The sequence below is a fragment of the Halichoerus grypus genome, chromosome 8, assembly GCF_964656455.1.
Source record: "Halichoerus grypus chromosome 8, mHalGry1.hap1.1, whole genome shotgun sequence".
In the NCBI taxonomy this organism is placed as follows: Eukaryota; Metazoa; Chordata; class Mammalia; order Carnivora; family Phocidae; genus Halichoerus; species Halichoerus grypus.
Genome location: NC_135719.1, coordinates 20,463,415 through 20,482,199, shown reverse-complemented (window position 1 = coordinate 20,482,199; position 18,785 = coordinate 20,463,415). Strand labels below are relative to the sequence as shown.

Genomic DNA, 18,785 nt, shown 5'->3' with positions numbered 1-18,785 from the left:
GACCTTCAGAAACCATAATGGGCGTTTACGGGAATTCAGAGGGCATTCTTCCTCAGCCACCTGGGAAAGACGAAACAAACTTTTCCTCTGCAGAGCAAACTTTGTATTACCTAAGATAGCAGTTATGTTCAAGTCTAGCCGAATTCCTAACCCCATTGTATCCACTACAATTAAATGAAGGGAACATGCTTATTCCCAGAATCACCCTCACCCATCATTCTGCAAATGGCAGCTGCATGCTTCCTGGAGCTGTTCTCTTGTTACCAGTCACAAAAGAACAGTTTCCTACCCAACCATTTTGTGTTTTGCTCTATGTGTTCTGCCACTTAGCACATCTTAGGTGAACTATTCCTGAAGTTTTCTCCTGAATATGATGGACTCCTCTCCTCTAAGGGAGCCTGCCATGTATAATACCCCAATGGCACTTTGGTCAAGACCTGCCCATGGATGGACCCTGCAATGTAATGGTAAAGCAATTTACCAAAATGTAGTATCTGAAACAATTTCCAGTGACTAACTTACAGTGGGCAATGATCAGAAGTTACCAGTTTTACCAAAACTTATTTTTTACTATTTTTAAGTCCGTATGGAGTAAATAATGGAACATAATAGAGCTGTTGGAAGTAAGGTCCTTCTTGGACCTTCAGACTCCCCCCTTGCACCATGGCCTCCCTAAACTTCCTTCAGCTCCACCTACCCCACACCCAGGCTTCCCCTGCCCCCAAGCTGTCTTTCCCCTAATATCCTCTCCTTTTCTGTCCTCAGTCATCCCCTTTCTGGGCTCTGCAGCCTAGACTATGGCATGTCCAGTCGCTCCCATTTTTTTTTTTTTTTTTTTTTGGCCTGAGACAAATTAAATATTTAAAATTCTGTTTTCATTCTGTCTTCATAAAACAATTAACAAATATGACTCAACGACCTTCAGCTGTTTTTAAAAGTTCTCATCTGATAACTTTATACATACCAGTTTATAAATACGGATTAAAGGAAAACATTGTCAATATACTGAAGAATTCAGTAAATCAGTAAATGGGCCATTTGGTGAACAGATTATTGGACAAATTGGTTTTTGGTGAAAGGGTCATCGAGAGATGTTTGCACCCGTGTTGTTGATCAGGTGATCCAAAGCACACAGGGGTGTGCACTTCTGCTTCATGCATCATGCATGACTGTCCCTGCAACATCAAACAAGGGAGGGCCAGATAAAGTTAGAAAAAGGCCTAACAACAGAGAGAAAAAAGGAGAGGGGAGGCAGTGACCAGGATGCGGCCGTGTAAAGAGACTATAAAGTGGGTCAGGGAAAAAAGGAAGACAAGAGTAAACCACATGACCAATGAATGTAACTGCCCAGAGTCCCTGCAAAGGACACAACCTAGCAGATCTGTATGTTGGTCAGTGCTGGGTGCTTCAGAAATGCACACTGCCAAAGCACACACAATTATTAATACCCTAACATTCTCCCTTCTCTTCATACAAATCCTAAAAATGTCCTCAGCCCAGGCTATTGTTTGAGCATCAATTTAAATCTAATGAAACAGACAGCAGCCTCCATGGAGAAGAGACAAAGGACTGGAGCTTTGTAATAACATTAACAGCGGGCGTGCTCTCATTTAATCCTCCAAAAACTGGAAGGGATAGCACTATTTATATTGTTGTTTTGAAGATGAAGAAAGTTCTTGAGTTCCCAGAGCCAAGCCTCGGATACAGATCCAAGGCAGGGTAAAGCCTTCATAACTAGAGCAGTTTTAAAGCATCACCTGTCCCGTCCCTCCGAATCTGGGTGACGGCTCCAGCCAATGCAGCATGGAGAAAGTCACACAGTCTTCCTTCCAAGGCTGGGCTCCTGCCCCGTGCCCAGGAGTCTCAGCTGCCGTATAAGAAGCGTGATAACTCTGAGGCACCGTGCTTCACGGTGTGGAACAGACCTTGTCCTCCAGCAGGCCATCCCAGGTTCCCAACTTTGGTGTAAACGGGCCTTCGAGCCCCCAGATGATCACCCCCAACAGGAGAGTCACTCTCAACCTTCAGGTCTTCCCAGCGGAGAGGCTGACGGCGTGTGGCAGAGAGAAGCCAGCCACAGCGTGCCTTGTGGAAATTCGCATCCCCAGAATGCACTAGCGCGTGGTGGTTTGGGGTTGCTAAGGTTTGTGGTGACCTTGACACGGGGATGGGCTCTGGAATAACACCCTTCACCCTGGCATGCTGTGCTCTCTGCCTCAAATTCAGCGTGTTGTGAGTGTTGGTGTGATGACATGACAGGACTAAGACCACAATTCCATCACAAGTAAATCCCAGGACGTACAGAAATACACTGATACACCCTCGAATTTAATTCTCTGTATAGAACACCCACATACCCTGCAGCAGAACACACCAGATCAAACTCACAACGAAACAAAGTAAACAGAACTACTTAAAACCCAGCACGCAATAGGGCGCGTGTTATACTGATACACAAACGAACAACTGATAAAACCACTCACTATAGAGAAGCCCCACTCAACCAAACGGATGACATGCTACATTAAGTTCAAGTCAACGATCTTCAGTTGGGTGTAAGGCAATTTGTTACATGCAGCAGATACAAGAAACATGTTGGTCTCGGTCCAAGGCACTTGATATGAATTGGGATGGGATCCCCCTGAAATAATGAATAGCTTAACTGACTCTATAAAACGGGAGAGTATCAAGACCTTCTAATAAGCTGGTAAGGAAGCACAGCATCCCAAAACAAAATACGACAGAAATCTCCAGGGGAAAGGGCTCCATTGCGGGAACACATTAAAGGCTATAACGGACAAACGTCGCCGACCAAGGATACGCTATGTATCAAAGTGGGAAAGGAATCAACAGAAACGGGTTTCAAAAATCAGCTCCACTTACTCGCTAAGGGAGCGTGGCAAGCTATCAACACCAGCAAGTGGCGAAAAGCCAACCACTACCTGGGATTCAGGACGGGTGTCTGCATCTCTGAAAGTCTCACGTTCGCTCTTGAACGGCATCCTCATACACTGACCAGCTGTGTTTCTGTTGCTCCCACCCAGCACGCCAGTGATCTCCCGCCATCTGGTGTTCAGAGAAGGTACTCCAATGTGAAGCAAACCCCAATTTTTGCAAAAGAGTAGTGATTGTGATCTTTTGATATAGTGACACCAGTGTGGTGCTGGCATCCAAACAAAAAAACTCATCCGTAGGCTTCAGAGAGAAATCCAAGAAGCAATCCTAATATGTATTGCATTTTAATACACAATTTAAAAATGGCAATCAAATCATTAGGGAAAGGAATATTTAGCCCTTGCTAATTAAATAGCCATTTGGCAAAAAGTAAATCTAAGTTCCTACTCTGAGCCAGAAAGCAAAATAAACTTGAGACAGATCAAAGAGATAAAGGACAAATATCAAACAGAACAGCAAAGGGAATAAATATAGGTTGACGTGTATCCCTTTCAAGAGAGAAAGGCCCTTCTTAGTATAAAGACAAAGGAAGAAACTCTCTAGGACTGTAAGACTTGAAAAGATTTTTGCAACAAAACTTTATAAACAACTTAGAAGGCAAATGGCAAATTAGAAAAATATATGTGAGGGCGCCTGGGTGGCTCAGTTGGTTAAGCGACTGCCTTCAGCTCAGGTCATGATCCTGGAGTCCCTGGATCGAGTCCCGCATCGGGCTCCCTGCTCGGCGGGGAGTCTGCTTCTCCCTCTGACCCTCCTCCCTCTCATGCTCTCTGTCTCTCATTCTCTCTCTCGCAAATAAATAAAATCTTAAAAAAAAAAAAAAATATATATGTGAACATATCTAGGGAACAGAAGAATGAGCAGCTTTGGAACAGGCTTTGCACAAAAGAGAAGCAGATAGTTCATAACCAAACGCATCTGAGGGACCAAAATTACTAAATAAAAATTGAAACAAATATAATACTTTTTCTCTATCAAATTAACAAAGATAATCTATACACAGTGTAGGTGAGAAATGGAAAGTAGACCACCACGTAAATGTTACTGGTGGATGAGCAATATAGGGAGATATTTCCCAAGAGTGAGCTGGCAATTCTATAATGAGAATCTTGAAATGCTCAGATTATGGGACACAACACATTTGCAAAAAATAAGAAAGTTGTACACCAAGATTTAGGCACAAGAATGTTTGCATGTTGCGTTATTTACTTATAATAAAAATGTTGAAAGAAACTGGAATATTGATTAAACAAAGAGTGATGTACTATATTCATCTTCTCATTTCTTCTCAAAATGGAATTTTTATCATACGGGAAAAAATACGTGGGATTAAAAAAAAAAAAAAAAAAAAGCAAGTGATCAAGCAGGTTAAAGCCAGATCCTATTTGGCTCAAAGTAAAATTGATTCTTTCCAGTTCAGTATGGTACATTCAGTAAAAAAAAAAAAAAAAATCCAGTGAGTGACCAAGGAGGATGCTGTCCACAATACCATGTCTGCCCACGTTGGTCACTATGAAATTTGAGGGGCATTTTCTGAATTAAATTTAAGATGGGGAAAATAAAACCATCAACTCATAATAGAGTCCTCATTCCAATCACTAAAAACTAGCCTCTCCTTCATTTCTGCTGTTGCAGAAACAGAAAGTAGGAATTGGTCTCAGAAAACACCCTTCACCACCAGCACCCTTTGCCCCCCCTTGGGGGCAGGGGAGCTGGGGTGGGGTGGGGGGTAGGCGGAGGAAACAATCTATTGCAAAAAAGAGACAAAGCTAAAGATATATAAAAGAAACTGGGAAGAAAGGTCATTATAAGACTGGCAGAAATGCCAGGAGTCCTTCCCTTCCCAGAGGGAAAATGCAAAATAAAACACCAACAAGAATAAAGACAACTAGATACAGTCATAATAATACCTCTTTACTGTGTGCTGTGTGTTCTCCAACCCCACCCATATCCCCCGTGTCCCTGAAAGCATTCACACCAGGTGAATCCTCACAACCGTCACTAGATGGCATCTGTTAGCACCCAAACCCCGGTGGTCTGCACCCAGGGTCCAGGACTCGCATTCACCAAAACTCTGCATTATGGCACAAAAGCAAAAAAAAAAGGTTTTGTTGGACACAGCAGGATACATGGAAGAGACTGCCGGGGGTCCAGCCCAGGCTCAATAGAGCTGTCCGGAGGCTAACACCACTCAGAACACACCTGCCAGGAAGCTCTATGACTGCTCCTCAGTACACAACTAGAAACACCCCATGTATCCCTCAATTACAGTTGCAAGGAAGACAATGGGTTTCTCTCTAGCTCTAATACAAGGTTATTGCAAAAGGAAAGGAGGTCTGAAATCCGAGGTACCAGACATTTGAACATTTTGGAAGCAGATCAGTAACATACTAAACACCTATCACATGGCAGGTTTTTCACACTAGTGGGACCTCTTAAATCTTTTGTCTAAATCATTCTTTCCAAAGAGAAAAATGACTTATCCAACATATTCTTCCTGCAATGTGCAAATGAAGTTGTTACTACACAGAAAACAAAGGTCAACCATCTACCTGTGCTGGAAAAGGAGAGAGCGAGCAGTTTGCTAGATGAATAGGTCCTGAATTTTCATCACCTAAAACTCATATCAAAAAGAAGAACCATCAACCCTCAACCCTCCAGCAAAAGTGATTTTTGGGGGCCCTGATCATGTTACAATGAAACTCCTTCCAAGGACTTTCCTTTCCCTTTTGCAACACTGCAAAGTGGCCACCAGAGGGCACCAGCAACACAGTGTTCTTCGAGGGCCTTCACATCAAGGAAAAACTATTGCAAGGGCTCTTGTTTTCCGGGAATTAATGCTCTAGATTTTAATGGGATCTGAGCTGAGCATTCTTCCCAGGATAAGAGGCCTTCCCATGTCACAGAGCGGTGCTCACCCCAGGCCTAGAAAGCAGGGTTGTTGGCATGAGTACTGCCAGCTTTAAGACCCCAAAATATCCTCTTGACCACATTTCCTTCCAAGGGAAACTGAGTCCAAGTTAAATTCTATGCATCAGCCTAATTATGAAGTAGAAGGACTTAAAATTGGTCATATCATACTCCTTGTGCTTTACCAATCTAGAAAGATAAGACCCCCAAGAGTTACTGGTTTTAGATCAAGAACCCAAAATGGGTGTGTGTCTTCTTTGGTGAAAAACATTACAGCCTGTAGAACCTCCCAAAGAGGAAAAACAAAAATGGGAAGGAAATGGGGAGTATAAAGGAAGAAGTGAGGATGAGGAAAAGGGAAGTAGAGCAAGAAAAAAAAAGAAAAATAAGATGACAAGGCAGGAGCGGGGCTCAGACAAAGACCTACCCGTAGGCCACAGCCAGTAACTGGGAGAGAGCAGAGAGGTGGGGATGCTGTGCTTTTCCTCCTACAGATTGCTCAAGAAGATGAGCTCAAGGCAATGCCTGGACATTTACAGCATCCAAGTAAGGCTCATTCCTAGAAAGACCATTACAGCACCCCATGTGTTTGGCAGAAAGAATGGGGCTGCTTAATAAGGACCGGGCTCCCCAATACTGGGCCGAGTTAAGGCAAGGCTAATACACCACATGCCAGGGAATCGAAGGAAATTCTTGAAGAACTAGAAAATGACCTGTAAGGGGCAATCTTCTAAGTGTGGCCTCACTTCTAGCACAACCTAATTAAAACCTTTCAGCCTCCCAGGTGCTGTTCTTCTATCCATGATGATGCATGGACACAGAGGCATGTTCATCACAGTGAGTTACTAGTCACCCGCTGACTTCAGTCCTTTTGAATGACCTGTAGGTCTTGCTCGGTTTCTTCAGTGCACGTATGTACACCCACACACACACAACACGCCTATGTATTCTGTACAAGGGACAGACCAGTCGACAAGGAAAGACCCTCTGATGCCCTGGGCAGTGACTACATAACACCACGCTCTCGACACCACTGCTAAACCTGCCCATTGTTCAGAAGCCAGAGCTCCCTGCTAATTCTGCCCAACGAACAATTCACAAGTTTATAGTTTAACAGACTTCACCAAAAACACCAGAAAATCTCAAAATCCCACCTTGATAGTCTATTTACAACCGAGTGCTGTGTTTGAGCCAGAGAAATGAGAGATTTCGATAAAATGTCCACAGCACTCTTTTTACACGAAGGAAGGGCACTGTCCAGGCCTGGAGGACGGCATCATAACAGAGAGGAATGCTCTGCGGTCTGAGAGGCTGCTCCCCGCTTGTCTCCGGATGGGTCAAGCGACTGAAAGTTTCCAATCCTCAGTCACAAATCTTGTAAGCTCCTTGTAAGGCCATTTCTTCAGGGATGTCAGAAATGTCTTTTCCTAAGAGAGATACCATGACTTTCCACTTTACTACCCAATAAAAATATAGGAAAAAAAAAAAGGCCTTTTACCACCTAAATCTCCAGATATTTTTTTTTCCATTATTTGAGATATTACTGAAATGTTTCCTAGCTACCTCAATTGAAAGCATGAGCTTCAAAACTTGATCACTCCCCAAATTTAGATTACACCTCCTTTACTTTAAATCAAGTTTTTACTTTGCTACACTAAAAAACAGTTTCTGAGAGCCAAACTCCAAAATCAGATCATAATATTCTAAGACAGAAGTTGGCAAACTTTGGCCCATGGGTCAAAATCCAGCCCACTGCTTGTTTTGGCATATAAAGTTGTATTAAAACATAGTCATGACCATTAGTTTGCATATTATCTTTAGATGCTAATCCTAACCAAGAATTATTTCTATCTGGCTGTTTGGAAAACCATTAACATTTTTTCACTTTAGAAAACATTAAATAATACACAAGATGTGATACAGTACTCTTGGATAACTTCTGTCAATTTAGTACAATGTATTATTGACACCTAAGTGTCATATTTCCAATGATTTCTCTCTTTCCTCTTCAGTTATGCAGTTATATGACCAAAAAGGAAATGAATCATTAAAATGGACCTAAAGATAATGGCAGAGGTAAGTAGCTGTCACTGAGCCCTTACGACCCATAAATCCTAAAATATTTACTTTCTGGCCCTGTAGAGAAAAAGTGGCCAACCCATGTTCTAGACAGAAAGTTACATAAGCAGTACTGATTATGTAACAATCTAAAGAAAACACCAAACTCTTTCTGGAGAGGATGATTCATCAGAAATGGTTTTTCTCCCTAAATATTCAAAAATGAGACTATGCAATTGACTTAACTATCCCAGAGCAGTTTCTCGAGAGCCAAGGGCACAAAACATTTCAAGAATACTCCAAAGGCCTACCTATCATAATGGAAAAATCACTATTTGGTCAGTTTGATCTATTCTACTTTAGGCTTAAACATTAAATACATGATTCACTGTCAGGAAAGCAAAATATAAACAAACCCCGATGTTGTAAGTGGAGCATAAGGAGAGGGCACAGGGGTGCCAACAAACTGAGACAGGCTAAGGACCAAATTCCAAAGTCACTGATGGGAATGTTGACGTGGAACAGAGGACCAAGCTCTTCAAGAGTCAAGAATATATGCTATTCTCATTACTATTATTCATTAATAACTATAATAACATGCATTATCCTTTATTGACTGTTTTCTATATATAGGCTACTTCCTTTTTGTTAATTCTAACGACTCCGTTATAAGACAAATTACATCATGCCCATTTTATTGATGGGTAAACTCAATTTCAGAGAGGTTGAGGGAGTTGCCGTAGGAGGTCCCAAGATGGGAAGTAGGCTGTAATGTCCAATCCTCTCCTCGCCGCACGGAGCCACCCAGGCTGCTCTGAGTCTTGCCTCACCTGCTGCTTCCCTACATGGCCTTGGTAAGTCGTTTAGTCTCTGGACCTCAGTCTCCAGAATTCAAGCTTCTGTTGGATCGGCCGTTGAAGCAGGTGATCTGTATGAGGTCCTGAATTTCTAAAATCACGTAAACCTTTACCCTGACTTTCACCACCAGGTCCAGGAGAGAAGCAGTGCAGTGCTCATCTCGCAGAAGGGACTCCTGTGCTAAGTGAAGGGGGAAAGGAGTGAGTGACCGAATTCTCTTCCCTTTGGGGAAGATGTTTTCCCTCTTACTACACAGCCTTTAGTGTTCCTTTTCTTTAAGTCCAGCGCTTTGGGTGGATTTCCTTAAGAAAGCACTAAAATTTATGAAAAGCATTCTATGTGTAAACCATTAGTATGGCATAGGAAGATATACAGAGACGAATAAAACAGCCACCCAGTTAATATAACACTCATATCTTAATAGGGCGACTTGGTCATTTATCTAGTTAAGGGTAAAAGTGTATGTTTCATGAAGGGAACATTTTTATAGGCTTGAGATGAGAATTTGTGTCTGTGATAAACATAAAAGATGACAAAGAAGTGGCATCTGAATGAATTTTTTTTTTGACTGAGTTTTTTATTTTTTTATTGTTATGTTAATCCCCATACATTACATCATTAGTTTTAGATATAGTGTTCCATGATTCATTGTTTGTGCATAACACCCAGTGCTCCATGCAGAACGTGCCCTCCTCAATACCCATCACCAGGCTAACCCATCCTCCCACCCCCTCCCCTCTAGAACCCTCAGTTTGTTTTTCAGAGTCCATCGTCTCTCATGGTTCTTCTCCCCCTCCGATTTCCCCCCCTTCGTTCTTCCCCTCCTGCTACATTCTTCTTCTTCTTTTTTTCTTTCTTAACATATATTGCATTATTTGTTTCAGAGGTACAGATCTGAGATTCAACAGTCTCACACAATTCACAGCGCTTACCAGAGCACATACCCTCCCCAGTGTCCATCACCCAGTCACCCCATCCCTCCCACCCCACCCCCACTCCAGCAACCCTCAGTTTGTTTCCTGAGATTAAGAATTCCTCATATCAGTGAGGTCATATGATACATGTCTTTCTCTGTTTGACTTATTCATCTGAATGAATCTTGAAGGATATTTCGTATTGTATCAATTGGCTATCAAGCTTACATCCACAGAACTGAAGACAGGTTTCATAGAATAAATACTGTAAATTTGTGGGTAATCCAAAAATCTTTTTGTATTTAGTATTTTGGCATATCATACAGTTCTCTGTACCCAATTATAGTAATTAGGCTAATACCAAATTAAATTATGTTCAGAAAATACAAACGAAGAATGCTAGAGAGCAAATACGTAATGAGGTAAAGCCCCAGGAAAAGATGTCGTGCCTAATAGGGAATTGAAACTCGACCTACCAGGAGAAGCCAACGTTTCTTCTCATGTGCCAACATACTGGTGGACAGTGGCTGCCTACAACGGTGGTGCTCAAGTGTGCTTCTGGACCACCTGCGTCAGGATCACCTGGGAACTCGTTAGGAATGCAAATCCTCAGGGCCCCCGTCAGACTTGCTGAATCAGAAACTCTGGGGGTGGGCAATGTGGGTTTTCATCAGCCCTCCAGGCTACCCTGGTGTTCACTCAAATTTGGAAACTATTGGTCCAAAGGACTGTGTTGGATAAAATTCTGATGCTGGGTTGGGTCACCTAGAAAATATCACTGTACTGATAAAGAATGTCTGTCCCAGGCAAGGAGTCAGGAATGGGAGCATGTGTGATAGTAGTTACGATCCCTGCCTAAATCAACAGTGCTCACGTGAATGCTGTCCTGCCTTGAGTGGTCTCTGGAACATTTCCCTGATCACTAACATAATGCTTATGAAAATCAAGCAGAAATTAATAGAGTCACTGCGCAGGAAGGCACACCGCACCTCCAAGTACAGGAAAAGAATTGGCTGGGAGAGGACTATTTTCTCAGTAATGATTAACTTTCCCAATAAATAAAACAGACAAGAACAGTCACTACTAGTTACAAAAGATACAGGCGCTGGAACAACACAGTTTATGACCCAGATGCCTTACTAGGTATTATATTTGGATCATATTAAGTTTACACAAGATAAAGTCAAAGTCGTATGATGTTTAATTCTGATGAAACTATTCAGAGATGACAATGGCTGGGATGATAGCACAGACTACAGTTTCTTTTTTGTCTCTAAATGGGCAAGGTATGGAGCAAGAACATACACACCCCATTCTTCTGGTCATTTTCTGACGTGTGCAATATCTTCTTCATCATCTACTAAGTTTACTGACCATCTATTAGGAATGTGCTGTAAGTGTATCATTATGATATGTCAAGGGTGGTGGAGCTCACTCACTCTGGGAGAAAGACCCAGAGAAGGTGGATAAAAAGAGGGTAGCTGGTTTGTAGAAGTAGTCTAGGGCCTGTGCCCACCCCCAAGGCTACAAACTATTAGAGGATTTCCAAAAATTTAAAACATGTTTTTTAAAGGTTTAGAATACCTTCTTACTAGTAAAGTTAAATGCACTCTCCATGGAACACACCTCCCCACTCCAGATAAGCTTTCACAGAACAAGCTCAATAATGATCTTAGTTTGACAGAAGCACCCACGGGACACTGTGCAAATTCAGAGCAAGAGTCAGGATTTTTGTGGGAGTTAACTTCACACTGGTTCATGATTGTTCCCTAGATGTTATTTCAGGTGTGAAATGCTATCTGACCAAATCATTAAAAATAACCTAAGAGATGTATGTATTAAAATGCATATGTTTATAACGATAGCACACAAGTGGTAAAACACTGGAAGTCACACAATTGATAAGAAATTATGATTTTGATAGAAAACACAATTTACCAACAAGTAAAAAATGAGATTTTTTTTTACTACTTTGGAATCCTGTATCTGAGAAAATTAAAAAAAGACAGAGAGAGAGAAATTTTGTTTAAAAAGAAAAAAAGTAGAGGGGCGCCTGGGTGGCAGTCAGTTAAGCGACTGATTTTTGGTTTCAGCTCAGGTCATGATCTCAGGCCCTGATCTCAGGGTCATGAGATCAAGCCCCACATAGGGCTCTGTGCTCAGTGCACAGAGTCTGCTTGAGATTCTCTCTCTCCATCTCCCTCTACCCCTCCCACTTGTGCTCTCTCTCTAAAGAAATAAATACATAAATCTTAAAACGTGGGAATATTTTATATAGCCTGAAAGATGGAAGTCAGGTGAGATCAGATCAATAGACGAATCCATAGTCTAAAACATGAGCAGAAGAAAATCATAGTAAAAAAGTTTTCAGAAGCAGGGTCAGGTGGGAGAGTGTGAGGTGTGTGGCAGGTAAACCATGGATGCTCTGAGCTTGCAGGCAGCAGATACAGGAAGGAGAAGATAGCCAGAGAAACTATCAGGGTCACCGGTTGGCACAGCAAACGTACAGCAGCTGGGTGAGCCAGCACTGTCCTCTCCTCTTGGTGCCAAGCAATGACTAGCAAGAGCCCTTGAATGCAAGCATGAACAGTGAGCATGGGCAGTAAGCCAGAGAGAAAAGCTTTAACTGATAGGCGGTAACCAGGAACTGGTGATAACTGGGAGGAATGGAAAGGAGCCAGACTGAACCACTGGCTCAGCCTGTCCAGCTGCATGTCCCAGTCCTCCTTGCTCTCAGGGAAGACAGGACATAGTAAGCAAAAATAGCATCCATGGATGGTAGGACAGGGACACAGAGACACACAGAAAGATGAGCAGCAAACATGCCAAACCGGAATATCTAAGGGATAAAGTACCGAACAGGAGATTTTAAATGTATACTTAATATTCTCAAAAACAAGATGGCATCATCTCATTTATGAAACAATCATAGGCTGATATAAAAATTTTAAAAATGGCAATTAAGTACATGAATGGAATAGCACAGTGGTCACAATGGACATGAAAATGAGAAAGCTAGAAGGCCAAATGGAGGAATTCTCCCTGAAAGGAAAAAGTCATGGGAAGAATGAGAAAGAGAAGCTAGCAGACATAGAGGACAGATGGCAGAGTCTAGGGGAAGACACTCAATTCCTTAGAATAAAAATTTCTTCCTTATTAAACAAAATAAATTTTTAAAAATACCATAAAGAAAACTCAAATATATTTACCTGTAAGGAAATGTAAAATCTCTGAAGGACAAAAATGGACATAAAAATAAAAGATAAGCAACAGACTGAGAGAAAAAAAAAACTTGTAACCTGTAATAAATAACCGTTAATGCTGAAAGTTATAAAGAATTACAAACAGAGCGAAGAAAAAGCCCAACTGAAAACCGGACAAACGATACAGAGAGAAACTCACAAAAAAGGCAATACGAATGACCACATTCGTTATCATGAGAATCCGCAAAGTACAAATTAAAACAAGGAGAGTCAACACCCAACCTATGAGATTGCCAAAAACTAAGAGTGATAAAAGTAGATACTCGATAGTGAGGAGGTGGGGAAATTGTAAACATATTGTAAGAGAGGCCATATTCTGTGCCTCCTGGAGGGCAATTTGCCAGGATCTCTTAAATTGAACAACGTGCATCCCCTGGATCCTGACTTCCATCACCAGATTCTGTTGCTGACAACAGTTAGCTTTCTTGAAGCACTAGAAGCCAGACATAGTTTTAAGTACTTTATAGAAGTTACTACCTTCGATACTCCTAATAGCCTATAATGAAGGTTAATATTACTATCCTCATTTTATAGCTGAGGAAACTAAGTCACAGAGGGGCCAAAGAACATTAAACAACAATAAACAGAGAAGGGCAGGATTTGAGCCCAGACAGTCTAACCAGACTGTCTGCTCTTAAACATATGCTATTGTTTGTAAGATATATTCTCATCTGTGTATGAAAACATACACAGGGTGTTCATCACAGTATCATTTATATTCCTAAGAAGTAGGAAAAAGTAATTGTCAGTAGAGAAACAGATGAATAACACATCATACAATGGAATATTATGTGGTATTTAAAAGAAAGGAGATATATTTACATGGAAAAACATGGTCAATCTTGAATACATAATGAAGCACAAAAAAGCTTATTGCAGAATATGGACGTTATAGTATTTTAATTAAAAATATACACGTGTATTTACGTGTGTGTGTAAAGGCATAGAAAGAGTTGGAAAAAGTGAACGAATCAAATCATATGCAGATAATAGATGATATCCTGAGGGAGGAGAACCCAGTGGGATTTCAGGGCAGGAGGGGGATGGGGTTCAAAGGGTATTTCCATCCAAGTGTATGTTTGATGGCTTCACACTAAGGATGTATTCACATCTTTTCTTATGTATAATTAAAGTAGAATCAAGGGAACATTTTCTTGAGCAGTTGCTTTATGCCAGGCATAAAGCTATGACAGTGGCCTTATCTCATTTAAAACAACTTTATGTGATTATTACTATTATCATTATTGTTATTAATTTAATAACAGTAAAGGACAGTAAGATTCAATGGATTTAAATACTTTGCTGCAAAGGCCTTGATAGCTAAGAGGTGTAGATCTGAGCCCCTCTCTGTTGCAGGAGATGGGAAAGGCAGCCTAACATGTAGAGACAAGAGTAGAGAAATGGGTATGCAGACGACAGATGGCACAGCAGAGCCAGACTCACCACAGCGGTCTCGGATGACCAGGTTCCGGCCTTCCTTCAGGTGGATGGTGAGGAGGTAGGCAAAAGGACTGGGCAGGTTACTCAAGCCATCGCCGGCTTCCCCAAACATCTACACAGATGAAGGAATAAGTTAAGTCCGCTGTTTGGGGACCGAGGAAGAGAATTTCAGAGCCAACGCAAAAGTCACCACAAAGACAAATCTTCAAGCTTCATCTCCCACCCCCTCCCTGGATGACTTGGTTACAGTGATTTATTAAGGCATCCTTTATGTTTTTCCCCAGTGGGGTTTTTATCAGAATTCCTGATAATGTCTTTGCAGTATTAACTCTGCCCCCCCAAATCACACAAGTGGTAGGCCAGTATCTGAAATACCCTTAAGCTCAGTGATTTCCTGCAGGATTCTTTCTTCTAGAACTCATGGTAGAGCCCAGTGGAAGTAGCACGTGTGGCGTCCACATGTGTCCCACAGACATGTGTCCACACTCAGATGCAAAGTCGCTTCCTCACTTTCTCCCGCTTCCCACCAAGCCTTTCCACTCTGGCACACCTCCTCCACGTGTCATAAAAACACTTCCGTTCACGACCACTCCGCTGTCAGCCTCCTGAGCCCACATGTCCATCAGGCGCATGCCACACCCATGTCCATATGTGACACACTTTGAGCTCTCTCCCCTTTGCATATTTTTCCTCTGCTCCCTGGCCCCCACCATGGTATCACCTCCACTTACCCCCAGTCTTACTTCCCCTCAATATGGCTCACTTCCCTGTCCAGGAATACATCAACTCCCACCAGCCACAAGGTTGACTCCAAGTCCATTTTTGAATATTTATTCAATGCATCCAGTTAAAGTGTTGAACTAGAGTTTTGCACTAGTTCAAATTTTTGTCTTTCCAAAGAGAAAGAACAGATAAAGTAATTTATCGTTCACTTATTGGACATTCAATTAATCGATTTTGTGGCGGGGTCCCCCTGACAGCCTTCTTTTGAAAGTTTTCCCCATCCAGGTTTCAGAGCACTTCAGAATGGCTTCGTCTCCTTTACTGTCCCACTCAACTGCATAGCTGCTCTGTATTTTTAGAAAAATCGGTCCCATCTGACAGATCGATAGACCCTGAATTAATCTTTTCCAGCTATAATGTGCAAGGCCTGTCTTTGTAAGTGGATTCGTTTCAGCGTGCTTTAAAAACAAGCAAAGAAATACAGATCCACACCTTTGCTAAGAAATAATATTTACTCTAGTGTTTGTTTTCAAGGAATGTCACTCACAGATTGTTCTTCAAATTGTTGGGAGGTCAGAGAAGCATTCAGATCACCACTTCCGCATAGCTTCTGTAAAAAAGAAAAAAAAAAAATCCGCTTTCAAAAAGCAAAATGGTATCAACCTACACGGATACCCTTTATCAGGTCTTTGCCTTTGAGTCTGCCATCTATCTGCATGCTTAGTTTCAAGTATGCAGGCTGCCTTCCCACACGCGTGGCCGGTCTTGGCAATAAAAGTTTGATTCAGTGGAGTCCCTCTGGCTACAGCCTCTGCAATCTTAGTCATCGGTCAGAGCGTGGATAAGGCTGATTCTGCTCTACCACTGGACTGCTCCGTCATCCCTCGTTCATCCAGGCTTTAGCGTGCAAGCAGCATGAACCATCCCACCAGGTCCCTCCCAGGGTGGGCCTGCCTGGTCCTCTGCCACCAAAGAGAAGTGGGCAGATCACATGCCGGAGATCTGGGCTTGTTGCTCAGGAGGAAACATTTCAAAATGGGATTTGGAAGACCTTCCTCCAACCATGCCTTCATGAGTCTATACAATCACCAACCAAAAAGTAAGAAATGCAAATTCTGAACAAATGATCTCAGAATGGGAGGGGTCTAGGTTTCCTAATTTAAGACACCTACGAAATGATCCCACAGGACAATGAAATGGGCAATGGTCAGTAGTTAGTGTGTAGATAGAGCAGACATGTTCACTGTGCAGGTTTTATATGCACAAATGCAGGGTCCAGAGGTGCTCTCGGACTCCTTGAGGTTTTCTGGGCTGGAGATAAGGATGGCTGTCTGCACAGAAAGGCAGAGTGGAAGGGAAGTGAGTTAATGGTCTTCCAGCATTTTGGATATGCTCCTGTCTGGTTGGTGCATTAGCCAGGGCTGATTTCTTGTGTGAGAAACATGGGATTTCTCCCTCCAAACAAGGCTGGGTAACTCCAAATTTTGGGCAAACTGAGGCAGGCAGCAAACCTGCAGAGACTGCTAGCATGACCATGAACCTCTAAGGGTAGACACGGGGACCAGGAGCACTGTGGTCACTGGTCTTTCCCATTCACAGTGTCCATCAGGGAGGTCCTGACACAAGTCAGAGATCCTGCTCGGATGGTAGGCTGCCTTCCAAGACATGAACACACACACACACACACACACACACACACACACAGTCTGTGTGTCTGTCTATCTCTCTCTCTCCCTCTCAAGTAGAGCTTCAGGCAGCAAGAGAATCTGGGTTCCCAAGCAGGAGGGCAGTTTTTCAGCCCCCAGGAGGGATGGCAGGATGGCGACGGGCTGCAGATAAGCTGGGGTCCTCTGGTCCACCCCCTCTGCATGCAGTGACATCACAAAATGCTACGACCAGGCAGCAATGGGCCCTGCTCACAGGATGGCCTGAAGCCTCATGCGGCCTCCCGAGGAAGAACAAAGGCCCCACAGCGCCTGCGTCTGTGGTTCTCACACAAGCCTCTCTCTCTACCCGTTCCAGCCCTAATGTCCCTTGACTGTGAATATAATTCATTTACTTCATACTCATTCACCAGGATCAAGGGTGATTTCGGACACTTTGACCTTTCCCTAAGGTTCCCAGCACTGCGGTCACTAGAGTCCCCCAGCTCTGGAAGGACCACCACTGCCCAGCCAGGAAAGAAGCCCCGACCCTCAGTGTGGGAGACCTGTTAGCAGATCAGAAAAGAGGTACCAGCAGGGCCTTCACTTGTCACCCTCCCCTCTGGCTCTTCATACCTCCTATGTTCTATGTAAAAACACATCCAGGGAGGTTGGACAGGATTATCTGAAGACAGCTTTAGGAGGACAGTGAACCTTACTCAACTCCCCTAATTTCTAAAGATTTGCCCTCATGCCTTTTACACTGCACACTATTATTTCCTGGAAGCTTAGTAACTCTTCTGCCTGATTTACAAAACCAAGACAGACCGGCCACATCTTCATGGGCAGAGCCAACAAAGTACCATCTACTGTCTGATCCTCTGTAGTGTGAAGACCCATCAGTAATGTCTCCCATTTTAGAAATACATCAATGCTCCACTTAAGCAATTCTGTTAGAAGGTAGTTCCACAAAGCTACCAGTGCTGGGCTTAAAATTTCCATTCAGAGCACACAGTTATTAGCCAAAGATCCAAAGATCGTGGTGGTCCAGAATCTTCTATTGCCAAGGAGAACAGTGGATGGATAGGGGCTTTAAAGCATCACCCCTCAGACGCCCTCCCCCAGACTGGCCTCGCTGTACTTAATGATAACGTTAATTAAGGGACAAAATGAGTCCACATAACCACTGTCACTTACACGCTAACAAAAATGAACACAGAGCTTTTATTCAAATATGCGATAAGTCTTCCACTTACAACAACATGGAAATTAAATGTGAAGAATGACATTAATTCAATATTATGGCTGGTTTTACTCACAGAAAAGTCACAGAACTTAAAGTTACGGTTCCCACAGCCACCGTAACTGTCACATGACATATATACACACCAACGAAGGAAAGCGATCACCATAAAGAAGAGCAGAAATGCTACGCAGGCACCGAGGACCACGTTACGGCCGCTGGGGGACACATAACCTTGAATATTCCCTTCCATTCTGCATACAGCCTAAGGTATTATCCACTGAGTAGAAGTTACATGATTTCACTTCTTTGTAAACATAGTAACCACATCAATTAGTTTCTCTTTGAAAAGAGCACAATTATGATTTTCCTCATAGGAATCCCTGGTATCCCACAATCCCTAGAATATATTTTTGATGTTCTCAACAAGCATAATCAAGCACTTTTGTTTTTTATTTTACTTTTGAAAAGTTAGCGTACAAAAAGTTGACTTTTGGCATATGTGTACAGAACTACAATTTTTAACACATGTATAGATTTGTGGGACCACCACAACAATCAAGAAAGAACAGTTCTGTCCCCCAATAACACTCGTTCATGCTATCCCACTGGGGTTAAACCATCCCCAGCCCACGCAACCAGTTACCTGTCTTCCTCATGTACTTTCACCTTTTCCAGAATATCCTACACATGGACTCATTCTGTATGCAAACCTGACATCTGACATCTTTCACTCAGCACAATGCCTTTGAAACCCATCCAAGTGGTTCTCTGTATA

The 18,785-nt window shown here is 42.6% G+C and overlaps 1 protein-coding gene across 3 annotated transcripts in view; it reads right to left on the bottom strand.

Annotated features, from left to right (window-relative positions):
- The window catches only part of MCTP2 (multiple C2 and transmembrane domain containing 2), a 245,634-nt gene that overhangs the window by 155,338 nt on the left and 71,511 nt on the right, over nt 1-18,785 (bottom strand). For all 3 annotated transcript variants that reach the window (XM_036065570.2, XM_036065572.2, XM_078078936.1), the window contains exons 3-4: nt 15,669-15,731; nt 14,402-14,510 (exon numbers count right to left, since the gene is read on the bottom strand). In XM_036065570.2, the coding sequence (XP_035921463.1) occupies nt 14,402-14,510; nt 15,669-15,731 (172 nt within the window). The remainder of the gene's footprint in view (nt 1-14,401; nt 14,511-15,668; nt 15,732-18,785) is intronic.